The sequence below is a fragment of the Thamnophis sirtalis genome, unplaced genomic scaffold (assembly GCF_051295495.1).
Source record: "Thamnophis sirtalis isolate CommonGarterSnake01/CBP01778 unplaced genomic scaffold, rThaSir2_p1.2 scaffold_6, whole genome shotgun sequence".
Lineage (NCBI taxonomy): Eukaryota > Metazoa > Chordata > Lepidosauria > Squamata > Natricidae > Thamnophis > Thamnophis sirtalis.
The window spans coordinates 93231651-93248403 of NW_028261386.1; the positions used below are offsets into that span (position 1 = coordinate 93231651).

General features: G+C 35.7%; 1 protein-coding gene across 4 annotated transcripts; it reads right to left on the bottom strand.

Moving 5' to 3' along the window:
* Nucleotides 1–3805: 3805 nt before the first annotated feature.
* Nucleotides 3806–15325, bottom strand: LOC148045090 (TATA box-binding protein-like 1). 4 transcript variants are annotated; one of them, XR_015697049.1, is made up of 8 exons: nucleotides 15119–15325; nucleotides 10980–11166; nucleotides 9240–9322; nucleotides 9070–9133; nucleotides 6779–6882; nucleotides 6548–6642; nucleotides 5347–5526; nucleotides 3806–5045 (listed from the first exon to the last, which is right to left on the bottom strand). XR_015697049.1 is itself a non-coding variant. In XM_087718458.1 (7 exons), exons 2-7 carry the CDS (start codon nucleotides 11112–11114, stop codon nucleotides 4966–4968), a joined length of 561 nt encoding a protein of 186 aa, XP_087574584.1. In that variant the 5' UTR covers nucleotides 11115–11166; nucleotides 15042–15324; the 3' UTR covers nucleotides 3806–4965. The 4 variants fall into 4 exon arrangements, 3 of the variants coding, with proteins under 3 accessions (XP_087574584.1, XP_087574583.1, XP_087574585.1); XM_087718458.1 differs by lacking the exon at nucleotides 5347–5526 and having other exon boundaries at nucleotides 15042–15324; XM_087718457.1 differs by lacking the exon at nucleotides 5347–5526 and having other exon boundaries at nucleotides 15119–15323.
* Nucleotides 15326–16753: the final 1428 nt, after the last annotated feature.

Consider the following 16753-nt stretch of genomic DNA (forward strand, 5'->3'; position numbering starts at 1 on the left):
AAGCCCAAAGTGGCACGCCCGGTCCATGCGGCTTTGCCTTTGTCTTCTGGGTTTCTGCTGCGCATGTGTGCATGACGATCAGCTGTCCGTCGTGTACATAGCAGTGCAGAAAATCAGCCCGTGCACGCGCGCTGGACAGCTGATTGTCAGGTGCACGTGCCTGCCGGAACCCGGAAGTTCAGCTTTTTCAGAGCACGGTCCCTTTGCATGCCCAGCAATGCCGAGAACCTGCCTGCGTATGTGTGCCGGCCAGCTGATAATCGGGCACACATGCACGCTAGAACCCAGAAGCTTGGCTTTTCCGGAGTGTGGCCCCAACACGCGCCTGCGTGACATTTCCGCACAATGGTTCACCATCACTGGACTAGAGGTTACATCTGCCTTAAATAATTACCAAAACATCTCACAATTATCCGTCTCACAATTTGAAGATTAAAAAATTTAAAGAAAAGGAATAGTGTCTTGTTTTAATGGATGCTTGAATGTGGGGTGGGTAATCTTAGCAGGCTCGAAGCCCAGATGTGACATAAAGCAATCGGAGGCTTTATCAAGTGATATGTATCCTCACATGTGAAAGAAACATCATGTTTTTGCCAGCTGCATTGTAGCCACCAAGGAGGAAAATCTGAAAGCCTCTATTATTTACAGTATCTCCTCCTCCTTTGGAAATGATCCTCTTCCTGAATGGTCCAGCAATTCTCTGGGTGGAAACATTTCTAAATGATGGGAAGACGGTATTTCAAGATTTACATTAGACTACATAAAAGTACCTGCAGGGCTGGTGTTTCCCACTTTTTTTAATAAATAAAGTTTTTATTTTTTTTCATTTTCATAACATAACCACATGTATACTATAACATAGCCAACATCTTATTGTATTATTAAATGTTTACATCATTTCGTCTTGCCATCAACTCCCAAAAACAATTATTGGCTCTTCTGCTCTCCATACACCATATTTGTACCTTATCCATCACTTTCTTCTCCCTCTCCCCTCTTCCCTATCTCCTTTCTTCCCTCTGTCATCCTTCCTTTCTCTACTTCCCCTTCCTCTCTCCCTCTCCTCTTTCCACTCCTTCTCTCCCCTCTTCCCTCTCTCCTATCCCTCTCTTCTTCCCTTACCTCTCTCCTTCATCTCATTTACTTGGTGTATTTCAGCTTCTGAGCGAGCTCCATTTTATGTTGATGTTTATAATTCCTTTTCAATATACATATTTAATTTTAACATATCTTCTTTTTTTTAAGAGAGAAAAAAGTATACATAGTCATTGTGCTTTTAAATCCAAGCCCCTCCCCCCCAGCCTCATTTTGGCCGAGATATAGACCTGTTTACAATTCCCAGCTATTTTCATCATTGTATTTATATAATTAGGCATCCTTACGGGTCTTTAAATCTCAATAGTTTCCCATTGTAAATATATTTCATGTTCCCTCTCCATTTTTCCATATCTTGGTTTAGGTTACCCTTAATTGTTTATAAATGGCAATCCTTACTGTTCAATGGGTTAGGGTTAAGGTGGAAGCATTTCTAGATATGGCAAGTGGCAATATGATGGGAGGACGGGGTTTCAAGACTTACATTAGACTACCTAAAAGTACCTACAAGGCTGGTGAGTTTCCCACTTTTGTGTTGAGTCCATGAAGGCTGAATCTTTTTTTTTCCTATTAGATTTCAGATTGAGAAATGAAATTATGGCTATACTAGGCTTAAAACACCTGGTTTCTTTTAATTTTGGACTGGAAAAGACTGATATTTTAACATTAGTATGTAGGAACTATGAATCAGCTACTTGTAACATAAAGCACCTCGTAGACTATTACTGCTGCTCATCATCTTTGTCCCCTACTAAACTAATAAGCCTTTTCAAATCACTGCAATCACATATTTCACTATAAAATTATAATGTAGTCTATCTTAATTTTTGCTTGGTATTGAACAACTGTGGTCTGTAAGCCATAGTTTATGGCTTAGAGTTGTGTAAACCAGGCTGATTTTTAAAAAAAGATTAAAACAAATCATTGCTCAGTATAATGTGGAAGTCCAATCAACAGAGAAACTTTCCTGGTCTTCTGTAATTATTGGCCCAAAACAATTTCCACCTCATTTTAAAAGCCTTTAAGTGTTCTCTTCAAACTCCTGATTGCTAAATACCAGCTATATTGATCTGGACTTTATTTGTATGGGAATGTTTTCTCTACTTTTCTGAGTTTCTTTCCATATAATTATGTTGCTCACATGTAACAACTTAGCAAAATACATCATTGACAATTTTGAACAGCAGAGTCCCACTGTCTCACTACTATATGAGTCACTTTTCATATGAAACAGAATACTAATCATTTTATGCAATTTACTATATGCATGTAAAACAATGTTTCTTAATTGGAATACAAACATTAAAGGTAGAGTAAAAATTTAGAAAGCTAACATTTTGAGATAGTAGATTAAGTGGTGTTGCTAGATTAGTATGAAAATATTTGGGTACATCTCTTTCCTGCACTTTATTCCTGTTTCCTCTAGGCCAGTTCTCAATCTTGACAATTTTAAAATGTGTGAACTTCAACTTCCAGAATTCTCCAGATTGCATACTTCCAGGGATGTCAAACTGGCAGCCCCTGCAGGCTGGATGCATCATGTGCAGGCCACGCCTACCCCAGCTCCGTGAAGGGAAAAAACATTGCAAAACATCTAGTTTATACAATACACCTATTTCAACAGTTGCTGCTCTCCTTTAATGGGGCAGAAAAACCTCAGAAAAGTTTGACCACCACATAGAAATGAGTTCATTGATTAATAAAGTGCACCAATAGTTTACACCTTATATACAGTATGTCTGAATACAAAGGATAAATTTGTTAATATTTAGTGCATTTTAACTTTCTGGACTCATTGCAACTTCTATCAGATCAACTTGAAATTTGGCACAATTGCACTCCAACTCATCAGTCTAGGAAATGTCACTTTTATAAGCGATACCTTTTTGAAATGTAAATGATGACTAATTAAAAGTTAATGTAGAGGGTGCAATCATTCTCCCTATCATTCTTATTTATCTCCATACTTTTCCCTACACACTATGCAATTATCTTACATAAGTTTCCAAAGAAGCAATTAACAAATTCTGAACACTAGATGATTTGGGATGAGAGCTTGGTGAGCGGTTAGGAGACCATGACTTCTACTTCTGCTTTAGACACAAAAGCAGCTGGCTAATTTGGGGTGAGTCCTACCCTTTCGCCCCTAGGAAGCAAGCAATGGCAAACCATTTCCAAAATCTTGCCAAGGAAACTTGTCCAGGCAGTCACCATGAGTCACACATGATTTGATGGCACACGCATAACAAAAAGATGATAATCAACATTAGCTTGTAGTTATGGAGGTGCTCTTCCTAGAGCCACTGTAATTATTATTAGCATAATCATTGCTTCAATGTTGTAATCTATGTGAGTAGATGCCTCTCAAAAGGTGAGCCTGCTTCTTTGATGAAAATGCTTTAGGAAGATATATTTAGCATACTTTCTGGTTGGAATAACACAATGTCTATTTATATCTAGTCCATTTGTATCCTCTCGCAAAGCACAATTTATATATCATTTTTCCAGCAGACCTCCAAAGTTCTCTCATGACATTTGAACAGTATTTTAAAAATAGTTTGAAAAAATATGCCAATGGGATGTTTATCTGCAGAACTCTGCTGAATTTATTTCAGTTTGAAGTGGAAGCTGAGAACTGAATACATGGTATTTGCAATATTCATATCAACATTTATTCATTTTTGAGGCTTAGATATGAAAAAGAGACATCTGCATTTTTACATATTTATTGTATATGATGAGAGTAGCATCTCCATTCCAATTAAAATTTAGTAATACCACTCATCTGTACCAATGCACATGTACTGAGAGACTCAATAGTGGCTTTTGAAGTCCCAAGATTACATGTCAAAACCAAGCTTTCTTACATGTTAGAATAAAAAACAAAAACAAAAATGAAGTACTATAGCAGTATTTGGCAAATGTGGACAATTTTTTAGAAGTAGCTAAAGGTCTACATCAATTAAACTTTTTTCCTGAAAAATAACACTAGTCAATGGAAGGAATTCACAGCAGTTTTTAAAAAACCAACCAAAACTGTATCTGAATTATGGACACAGTAAGCTGATTTTACTAACATCAAGTGCTATCATGGTACTTCTATCTTTACTGAATACAATGTTCATTAAAATCTGTTATGATCCAGAATGTGCTCTTACTGAGCAAAGCAGAAAAAGATCAGCCAACCTCTGCATTTACTTACAAATACATTGCAGAAAAAACAGAGTCTGTCCTTTGTATACATAAGTATCTGTCATTCACTTGAACCTAGTCTGCTATTGACCACTTTACATACGCACACTAAAACTGGAAGAAAAAAAATGAACAAAAGATTACACTAATAATGCTCTAGTTACTTTGCCAATATACAATTGTTAATTGAAAAGGGAAAAGGAATGTAACAGAACAGGTATGAAGGAAGGTTTTGCAGACTTTTATTTGTGCATGTTTGTCAGGTGAAAAAGGTAATGTCTACAGCTTCTTTGGTGCCCAACAGTCAGCATACAAAAATGTAAAAGACTATTAACAAATAAAAACACAAGCTCAACCTAAAGAAATATTTCCAAGGTTAGTGCATATCATGACAATTCTGCTTATGAACACAGAAATCACTGCAGAAATAAATAGAATGTCTTGTAAAAAGCAGCAATTTCATCTTTTTGTAAACTTTTGTTTTTACAATACAGCACTGTTCAAAATAAAATCCCAAAAGGACTGGAGTTTATCACTGTGGCCAAGAGTTTGTACCTTCTCAGCTGTCTTGGTCCAGTTAATCCTTTTTTCTTTACCCTTTTTTTTTTGCTTTAAGTCCAATATGCAGCAGTCTTATAAAAGGTGCTTGGTTAGTTCACCTAACCGTGAAGTGGCAAATTATAAAATTTCTTTCCTGCTCTCAAACACATACGGGTAGATCTGTTCCACTGCAGTGGCAACAGCTTTTACATTTGGCCCTAAGAATAAATGAGAAAAAAAAAGGATCAGAACTTTATTAGTGGAACTTAATACTTACAACTGGTGTTTTCTCCAATATTCTAAAAGTGAACAATTCCAACATTACTGAAGCAGAAAATAAAACTAGCCTGAAAACATTAATTAAATTATACATCACACACATCCATATACCTCCTAGATGGATCTCCTCTCTTCTCACATTGAAGACTAGCTGTACCATAAACTCAAAAGAAAAAAGTGCAAATTCAGCAACTGATTTCACCATATTTGCTACTTGCACTTTATACTGTTATAAATTACCTGTTATCAACGGCCACCCAACATTCCAACTCAAATTAGACCTTAATATAACTATTTATCTTGTTTTTCTTCAATTATAAGTCCAGAAAATCTTCATTGGGATCCCAACATGTAGGAATCAAAGTCTTATTTCTTCTCTCTTCAGCAAGACTGAACAAAATTGTTACTTCCCCAGAGTTGCTAAAGTATAAAAAAAAGAATGTTCCCATTGGTACAATGGGATATTTATTCTTAAAGTGTATAAGTCACAAGCAGAAAGGGAGATGTAAGCCTTCTTCCATCGTATGCTATATTCCTGATTAAAAAACAATATTTTTCCATGTGCTCATAATTAAATTGGACGTGTAACTAAACTACTTCTTATGATATAAGAAACCAGTTCCTGTCAGTTATATTGACTTATGGTTGGACTACTGAATTTAATACCTGGAACATCTAATCGTAACACATTAACTGATCCCACTCAATTATGTTCCTGTTTTTATCTGTTAGATTTTCAAATTTCAATTTATTAGACTTTCAACCTAAAATTTAATTTGACTAATTTCATTCAAATGTCACTTGTCACACAAGATTGATGGCACCATTTTAATGGAAAAAACAAGGTGTTATGTGATCTACAAAAATGATCATACAGGATCTACACAAAGATAATTTGTTTAAAAACAAAAATATGGCACTCTTATTTAGTACTGGGGCCAATCCCAAAAGAAATATTGCCTTCTATGGATTTTCATATAGTCTTGCAGATTAGAACAGCTATTTCTGCATCTATTAATGCTATATGAGGTATTGAGGAATCTAGTATATCATCATTATCTCTACCTAAGTATAAACTATGTTTTACTCAATGCAAGATATCTTAATTTTAGCTTTATTGTCAGAGAAGGTAAGAAATAAGTAATGGGGATTAATCCAATCTACAAACTACTGCCTGGGAATTACAGGTAGCATTCATAAAAATGTTGGGCCTGTTTTTAGCTGTCATTCCCACATCTCCATTCCAACACAGCTATGTTTAACATTTTGCCAAGCAAAGAATTCTATTAAATTCAGATTTTTGAAAAACTCTTTTGTAACACATTGTTTTGTCTTAATAAAGGTAATTTTTTGTTATTGTTTTCATGTTTATACATCTATCTTTAATTACCTGAGGTCCCATTGCTAAGGAAGGTATTTATTCACAAAAATGAATGAGTACCTGTAACTGTGATACTTCCTGTGGAAAAAATCTGTAAAGTAGCTCTAAGTGTTTTTATTCTGTAGCACACAGCAGGATGAAGCTCTGGTTCATAACTAGGAAATAAATAAATGAAACATATTTCAAAAATAAATCCCAATATAAAAATATAAAATAATTTTAATTTATTCTATTCAAATTAAAACAATTTCAATTTGTATTATATAATAATACTGTTAAATTGGACTATACCTGGCATGGGGTCGGTTGTTTTTTGTAAATTCTGGCAATCTGACTTCAAACGGCATGTTGCATACTGCTAAAACATTGACAACTTTAAAATCTGTAAAAATCACCTTTTTGAAGGAGAAAGAACATGTGGAGATACACGTGTTAGAACACTTTTAAAACTTAAATAAAGGGGCTATATACATTTTTGTCTCATTTTAAAGAAACCACCAGTTGTTTCCTGTAACTATGGCTAGAATGTATTTTTTAGCATAAGACCTTTTTGAGAAAAGAATTTAACATATTTTAGTCAACAGAAAATTATTTCAGTAATCAACTTCGTATAATTCGATTAAGTTGCTGCAATGGCAATCAAGAATTACTAATGTTCCTGAAAACTGAGAAATATTCTGTGATAATCATATTCCTGTTTCACAGTAAACAAATATTCATTAGATAGTACTGAACTTGCAGCTATCTTTTAAAAAAGAGTGATTCTATTTTCCCATTTTGCTTTTAACAGGATTTAATTTACCTTGGCTAAAAGAATTAAGAAACCAAGCTTTTTAAAAGGTAGCTGCATCACTTGGAAGCGATTTTTGGCAGCAGCCATATGGAGTAAAGTGACATTAAACAAATCCCTAAAATCCACATGTATTAGTTCTTCTAATAATTAACACAAAATATAACGCCTATTTGTTTATTCCTATATATAAGAACATGACAATATATAAACCACCACTAACCAATTATTGGGATAGGGTGGGGCAACATCACATGTATGAGATACTACATCTGCAAAGAGTATCATTTATATCAATGTTTCTCAATCTCAGTAACCTTAAACTGTGTGGGATTCTACTCTCAACTAGCCTGGGAGTTGAAATCCACACATCTTAAAAGTTGATGAGATTGAGAAACACTGATTTAGATTATTTTTAAGACAAGTTATATTGTCAGAAGTGCCACCCTACTGCACTTTGTGAAATAATGCATTTTGCTTCTTAAAACATATATACACACACACATACTCCTGCATCTACACATACAGTGCAACTGATGTCTGAATACTATGATTAAATTCTATTTACTAGCCAGGCCTTCACCTTTGAATTATATATAATGTCAAATTGAACATATTGTTATTTTACTGCAAATAAAGTATACACCCCCTCTTTCCTTTTAATAAACTACTTATATATATTTGGATTTATAATTGGTAAAGTCAGAATTGGTAGCTGAGAAAACATTTTATTATTGACATATCCATTGGCATCCTTCAATCTCAAAAGACTTTGGTATTGTGCTCTGGAAAGAGGAGTGGCAGCATCTGGTGTGGCTAAAAAGTCCAATTCGGGAGTGGCAATCCCTTCCACACTGAGGGCAGGCCATGCTGCACCTTTAGCCTCCAAGCTGAACGATCAGAGGTCAAGGTTTCCCAACTGTTAATGTCCATTCCCACAGCCTTTAGATCCCTCTTGGAGATATCCTTATATTGCAGCTGTGGTCTCTCTCTGGGGCGCTTTCCCTGCACTAATTCTCCATACAGGAGATATTTCGGAATCCGACCATCAGCCATTCTCATGACATGCCCAAGCCAGCGTAGACATTGCTGTTTCAATAGTGTATACATGCTAGAGATTCCAGCACATTCCAGGACTGCGCTATTTGGAACTTTGTCATGCCAGGTGATGCCAAGAATATGTCGGAGACAGCACACATGAAAGGTGTTCAACTTTCTCTCCTGCCATGCATAAAGGGTCCAAGACTCACTGCAGTACAAGAGTGTGCTCAGGATGCAGGCTCTATAGACATTTAGTCAAGTAATAACATACAAACCAACAGAGACAAAATGAACACAGACAGGGAACATAGAGGTGGGAGAAGACTTGCTGTTAGCACTGAGTTTTTGCAGGGAATGCGTGTAGAGCCGTGATGTTCCTTCAATTCTTTTTGCATTGTTCCTTACAAAAGAACCTGGTTTCTTTTTATAGTAAAGGATCTAAGCATTTTTGCAATGACTCAGCTAATGAGAGAAACTTTTCTTTTCAAAGAAATTGATGAAAAGAAGGAAAAAACTGTTTTTTGACCCATTTTGTTTTGTGGTGTTTTGCCTGCAACACAAAGGATTCATCAGAGAGGAAAAGGGTTTTAATTGCTAGTGAGCAGATTAATGAAATCTGTTCAGTCATTGAGTATAGTCAGCTAACTTTCTAGAAACTGAACCAATAACAAAAATCTCTGAATGAGAACAAGAAGAGAGGTATTACAATTGACTAATAAATCAAAATATATTTATTTCACTAGAAAATTACCTGAAAACCTAGTTTCTGCAGACTACGGGCTAGTCGTCTGGCACCAAATTTTGCTTCTTCTTCACTAAAGTTCAAAACAAACAAACAACCAGTTAAGGGATTATGCAATTAAGCATTACTAATTCATAAATGATTTCATTAAAAAGCAATAAAATATAAATTAAGTATACCTTGTAGCTCCTGTGCAAATTACTTTCCCTGAGGACCAAATTGTTGCTGTAATCCTGGGTTTCCTAAGCTTCATTAATACTTTCTGAAATCAATCAGGGAAAAATAAGTTGAAAAACCTAAAAAAAGATCTAAACGCTATCATTTAGAAATATTCAATTAGAGGTTTCTTCACTTCTGAAGTACCGTATTTTTTGGAGTATAAGACACACCTCCCCCCCCCAAAAAAAGTGTGAAAATGTTGGTGCGTCTTATACACCACATACAGCCATTTTTGGGCTCCTGAAGCTGTTTGCAGAAACGCCTCAATTTTTGCGAAAAACAGCCCATTTTTCCACCCATTTTTCTCAAAAAAACAGGGCATTTCTGCCTTCCCACAGTCCTGCTGAAGCCTGCAGAGTGCTCCCGAGGGCCAGGGAGGACAAAAACCTTTTTTTCTTACTTACCTCTTCGAAATCTTGGTGTGTCTTATATACCGGTGCATCTTATAGTCTGAAAAATACGGTACTCTATACTGGGGGAGAAACTAAAATGTTTCTACCTAGCACATAATTTTGTTGTTTTTGAAGCAATTAACTCCAATAAAAAAGCAAGATTTTAAGTATTTATTTTACATTACAGCTGACAAGAAGATAACTGCTGAAATCTAATGCATCAAAAGGATACTAGGCTAAGGAAGTCTATGATAAAGTGTTATCTTTATTTTCAACTTTGGATAGGCAGTACTATACCACAGTAAAAACCAAGAAAAGTCTGAACATGAACATAATAAAACATTTTCTTCCTTTCTCTAAGTATTTTAATTAAAATTGTTTCAGCCCTGGAATCTCCTGCAATTAATTCTTATTACTATAGTTGTTCAGGCATGATGTTTTACCAACAAAACAATATTTATTTGCAAACAAGTTACACATTATGGGTTACTTGTGGACAGAATTCTAATTATATAAGCAACTCATGTGAACAAAGTATCAGATATATAAATGTCTAATATTCATCAACCTGAATTTTTTAAACTGCAGAAATGACTATATTTCAGAAATTCAATTCTGAGGCCAATATAAACAAATCATGGTTCAAATCCCTGTTCTTTTCCCCATGCTGACAATTCGTTTTTCAGCTGCTCACTTTAAAACAGCAACACAATTAAAAAGTTAAAAAACACATTTCATAATATTAAAATCAACATCTGTTTCAACTAGAAAAGCAGCAAGACCATTTCAAGGTTTGAATAAATGCATCTATTAGCTTTTCAGAAAGCTCCCACTAATGGTGCTGTTTTTACTATATATACAAAAGTGTACAAAACAGCTCAAATCTGAAACAAGTTTGCTCAAGTTTAATATACTGCTGATTGAATTAAAAACCACCATCCCAGCTTATAAAAGTATTCTAATACTCTTCTGATTATGGCTGTTGGAACACTTTTGGTAAGACTGGCTTTTGAGCTTGAAATGTTACATAATCATTTTTGTACGCTTACTATGCATGCAATGCAACAATTAAAATCTGAGAACCCATATCACGATAAACTAACTCAATCTAAATGAAAGACCCGAGTGCCTGACCATTGAATTTTGGACACTTAGCATGTCTTTAGGAAACCCTTTTACAATTCATGTCTTTACTACTGGCACACTGTAAAAAACATTCATCCATATTACCAAATAAATTATCTAAAATGTTTTGTTATATAGAACTGTTTAGAGTTTCCAATATTCTAAAATTAAAATGTTACTTACCCCAACGTCACGCTTGTATATCACATTTGCTCCCTCCAAAGCAATCTTTCGCAAATTTAAATGACATCTTGTTCGGAAGACACAGACCACATTTGTAATTAAAATATCCAATGCAACATCACTCTCTGCATCCATTGGGGTGATTTAAAACACAGATTGCCAGCACCATACCATGAAAGATCACATCCTGAGGGTAAGATACATTAAACAGATATCAAAACGTATAACAGTATGTTTTAACTCCCAAAATGAAGTCCTAATTTGAAAAACAGCATCTTCCCAATAGACAAATGGTGCGTGTGTGTGTATGTGTGTGAACGTTTAAGTTACATGATTTGATTAGAATTTTTTTTACAACAGTTTGATCTAAGGACACCAATATCCATTTAATGTAAAGATATTAATGTGATTGATTTTTTAGCCAACCAAAACCGTTAAGCATACCATCATCTGCAGAATACAGTATGCAGAATACTTTCAAACAACAAGGTTAGCCCTGGAATTGTTTTATTTATTTATTATTGATTGATTGAATTTTCCAGAGCTTTTTCTTTTTCAATCTTTTTGTTATTATAATTGTTTGAAATTATTATTGCTTCACTAGTACTTTTCCTTTCATTAATTACTTTAATACATTTTTGAAAACAATGTATTAAACTAATTTAAACCAATTTATACTTAGTCAGACATTGCTAAACATAAATGTTCAGAATAAATCATTTTCTGTATTAGTTAGCCGTAAATCTATTTTCAACATTCTGGGGGAAAAGTTTTGTTTGCTTCAGATTCACTTTCATACACTTATATTCATACAATTTTTTTCAGGGTGTATCATGACCAGTCTTAAAAAACTTTCCCAGCATAATTACAATCCTGAATTTATACTGTTTTCATATCATAAGAATCTGAGAGACAGAAACCTAACTGAATTGTTAATGTTTTCTGCCTCCTGTGAACATGATGGCAGAGAGAAATATTCTGAAGATCAGTTTTTCTATGCAATATGATCTTTTAGATTATGAAATATATTATATGAAAGTGTAAAATGTATATTTTTGTTATTTTATACAGCATAAATTATACCACTGCATTTGGACTTAATTGTAGCTTGTTCATACTGGACAGCATCATGCCCAAATTTACAGCATAGCAACAATACACATGTAAAGAATGGAAATTGGAATTGCATTATCTTCTTCTTCCAGAAATGGGTGAGATTTACTGATCAAGAAGTTATCTGTAATTATCATCAAAAAATCTAAAAGCATTCCAAAATGAACACAAATTAACATTGTAATCTGCATTCTTTAAAGTTATCCTACTTCAATTGAATTTCTGATAATTATTTTTCAGCCATTAAGATCTGTCTAAATGAAGTCTGAAGTATCTGAATTAGGGAAATCTTTAACTATTCCTTAACTAGCTGACCTTAAATTACAAACAAGAATGAAGTGAAAAATGGTTATATGAATTTTTGAAATCCAATACGTATCACCCTTAGCCAATATTAAGAACAGGTAATTCAGTAACAACTGATGGTTCTCACACTTCACACCTGTCTTTTGGCTCAAAAAAAATATTTCAAAATTCAAAACTAAGAAACAGACATCTGGTAGTTCAAGATAGCAGCTGGGGAACTGAGAAAAAAATATATAAATCTTTTATTGGAAGAAAGGATAATACAGGAAACTTACACAAGTTCTGGATACCATTTCCTGAAAGTGCTTTCTACAAGTTAGCTAGCAGCTGTCCACTAAAAATATTTCATTTCCCACCAAATACAGTGATTTATTCCTGAGCTCAGATGTGTGAACATATACACAATTTTCTTCTTAATTATACATTCACTGATTCATAAAAATACTTCTAGATTTTTTTCTCTAGGATGCTATTATAACTTTCAGAACTGTGGATGGAAAAAGCACGTAATAATATCCAGTAATATTCAAAGGGCTAAATGCTCTGGAATACACTCAAAGTTCATCTACAATATTACCCCCATCTTCCAATTAAGAATATTCATCAGAGTTACTCTTTAATAATTTTCAAGGCTTGTGTATTACTTCTATATTATAAAGGAACCAATTCCTTCTTTTGATGTGTGGCATGCATTTCAGCTTAAGAACTGACTCTGTTTCACTCCATTGGAGTGTTTCAAATGGGTTGATAGTGGCAAAATAGAATTCACTTGTTTTGTCCTATAGTCATCGCTGCAAGGGCCAATACTCAAGTACAGGAGAGAAGCAATTGTGCAAACTCTCCTCCACATAGTACAATAGCTCAAGGCTAGCAAAATGTGGTTGTTTATTCACCCCATCTAGCTCTAAATTTTAATATAGCATTACAGTTTAATTGCTGTACAGAGATGATAACAAGAGTTCAAGACAAGGTGAATAAAATGCAAGTCACCTAATGAGAGGCATTTATTTTAAGTTTACAATGTTATTTGAGGGAGAAGTTATTTAAATGAAAGATATAAACTTGAATGCACAAATCTCAATTCCAGAATATCTCAAGCTTTGCTCTTTTACAATAGAAAGTATATAAGGGAAGGTGACTGACATTGATTGGAGAAAAGGTTTCTTGCATTCTAAGAGAGATCCCAATAATGAAGAAAATAGAGCTCCTAAAAAGGGAATCCTAGATTTGTGAAAGGGAGTAAATAGGTCTGTGTCTTCTAGACTATGACAACATTTTTCAACCTGAAACTCATTTTAATTCATTCTATTTTTGCCATCCTGTTCTATGGACTCCAGATTCAATTGTTAGTGGGTTTTCTGAGATGGGGGGGGGGATGCTCTTCAGCACTTAATTTCAATTATACTTTTCTGAGAGATTATTTGAGTATTATTTATAATGCAATTAATAATCTACTTTTCAATATACTTTCTCAGAAACAAAGGAGTTGAAAACAAGTAAACAATAAAACTGGGCAGGGAGATAGCTACAGTGACCTACTAAACATGGCTAAAGTACAAAACAGGAATTTAAATTCACTATTCAAACTTCTGAAATGGTGCAGCAAACAGGAAAAAAATTCAAAATGCAACAAATATCTGGTTTCTCAGCCAAAAAGGCTGTCTCAGATTACCATTCATGTATCTTCAAATGGCAAAAGGACTCAAAAGGGAGGAAAATTATGAAAGCAAGAAATACTAACTATTGAAGATTTTGTTGGTATAGAATAAATGTAGCCGCTTAAACGATAAGATGGTTTCTATCAAGCCTGGTTACCTAACAGCTGCACTTTCTATAAACTGGAGTTTCTTTAGAAGAACTCCTGCATGTCACATTACAACAGACAGCCGTCTAGAGAAGTTACTGCAACGAGGATAGCTATACCCAGGCTCTATTTAAGGGCGTTATTTTTAAAAAGCTTCCGGTAGAAATAGGATGCATAGCATTATGGAACACCTCCCCCCACCCCACAAGTAACAAGATATAAATCTGGGCTTCTGTACAGGCAACACTATGAAGAACCGAAGTGGATCTCTGCGCGGATCCATTTCACTTTCTGCCTCCAGGAGAGGTCACAGAGCGGAGCCCTGAGAAAGAGGAGGGCCTTCCTTCTTCAGCTTATTTACTTTTTATGAACGTGAGTCACTGAGGTTGCCAGGGAACGGAGAAGTGCCTGCGGAGGACGCTGTTTCCTCCTCCTCCTGCTGGCTGTTTCCCAGAGAGGACGAATAAGGCAGCCATTCCCAACCCCGTTAAGCGTCCAGATTTCTTGGGCTAGAGAGCTCTCTCTCCTCATCGCCCTTGCCAGCATGGCTGTTCTTTTCTTCCCCCCCCCCCCCACAAAAGGACACCCGGCGTTGAGGGAAGGCTGGCTTATGGCGTTTCCCCCCGCAGCCGAAACGGGAAGGAAGATGGGAGAAAGCTCTGGAGCAGATGCGGAGGGAGGAGGGGGAGGAGGGAGAAGAAGAAACGTAGCAACCTCCGGTTTTGCACTCAAACCAACTCTTCGGCCCTTCCTGGGCGCAGAAACCTTCCTCCCTCCCCCCACCCTTCAGCTCTTCCTCCATCTCAAAATACCAGACGGAAAGGGAGGGGGGGACCCACCCCGGCACTTCTGACCCCGCTTCCCCGTAGGCTCGCGTGCAACGGTTCGCGCGGCACGAAGACCGTTACTGACGTACAGCCCCGATGGCCTTTCCGCCTCTCCTCTGGCCTCAATGGCTTTCGATGAGAAAAGCGGCCGCTAGGCGACCCACAGACGTTCGGCAATCGCTGCCGCTGCCGCCGCCGCGTCTCCTGACGGTTCCGGGTTTCCAGGCCGCCGAATCTCCGCGACACAATAAAACATCACAAAGCGCGCGAACACCATAGACGGCGCCCCCATCTCCGCTGCCTAGAGCGGCAACCGGATGTTCTCCGCGTGCACGGTCCTTCCGGTTTAAGGTCGCTTCTATAGTTTGTTCGATCCGGCTTACTTTCTTCGAGTGTCCGAAAGCTTCCAATGCAAATCGGGACGGGGAGGGCGTGGCCAGAGAAGAGCAATCGCGTTCTCTCCCCCCCTCTCGCCCTCGGGGCTTTCCGGCTGATTTCTTCAGAAGGCTAAAGGCTAATAGTAATGTAACAACTGGCTGTCGCTAGATGACAGCAGAATTCAGAGTTTTAGGTATGCTGTCTGTCGTCTAGCACTTATCCAAGTATTTAATATACTATTCCCCTTCTGGAAATAGGGAGTAATATTTCTCTTTTCTTTTTCCTTCCTTCCTCATTTCATTAATAATTATGATAATAATATCGATATCTTAAAGAAACTGGACAGTGTCAGCATTAGGAGTTATCCATGAAACATGATTTGCAAGCAGCAGATATTGTCATTTGAATATTTACTTTCCTCCAAATGTTCTCTGTATGGAGAACTGTAACTGCCTCATCTAGAAACATTACTTTCTAAGAACATGGATATGGGTACTTAAAAGTTTTCAAAAAGTGATTTATTTTTTTTACATCTGTTCATAATAATTTTGTTTCAGAACATAGCACCAGCTAAACCAAGAAAAAACCAGTAACCTAATGCTAGATGAGAGTTTAGTTGTCCCTCATGGATTTTAATTATGACGAGAACGTAAAACTGATGCATTTATTAAAGTGTATTGTGGATTGCATTGTACTAAATAGAGTATCTGGAGACTAGTTTTTCATTCTAAAAAAGCAAGCATTTTCTACCTAATATGATTGGAGATCTGATTGAAAACGTGTGTGTATAAATTTATAAAATACAATATTTGAGAAAACCAATTTTAATTTCCCTCCATAGGTTTGTTTGTTTGTTTATGTGGTAGAAAAATATACAAAGCATGAGTGCCACCCTGTGGCATATAAAAAGAAAAAAATTGAGGAAATGTTTAAATGTTTATCTTTTTAAATTCTTGGATATAAGACACCACATACTATAGATCCTAAAGTTGGTACAATTTACTTTTGAATTTTTCCCCAAACAAGTTAGAATATTTTTTTGCATTTTTATTTATAATACCTCTATTAGGTTTTGATATCATATATTGAAATACTAACATAAAAGGAAAAGGAATGGCAAAACATATTAAAAGTGATTTTATACACACACACACACATATATAAAACAAATTTAACAAAGGTGACCTCTGGCTTCCTTTTAAGACAGAGATATTAGCAATACAACCACATCTTTTTCATAAAAGAAAATTCCTTTTAGATATTCTGGTAAATATTCAATTATAGCAGTGAGTATAAAAAGAAAACTATATACAATTCATATGAAAAAAGCTTTGTTGCATTTGTCG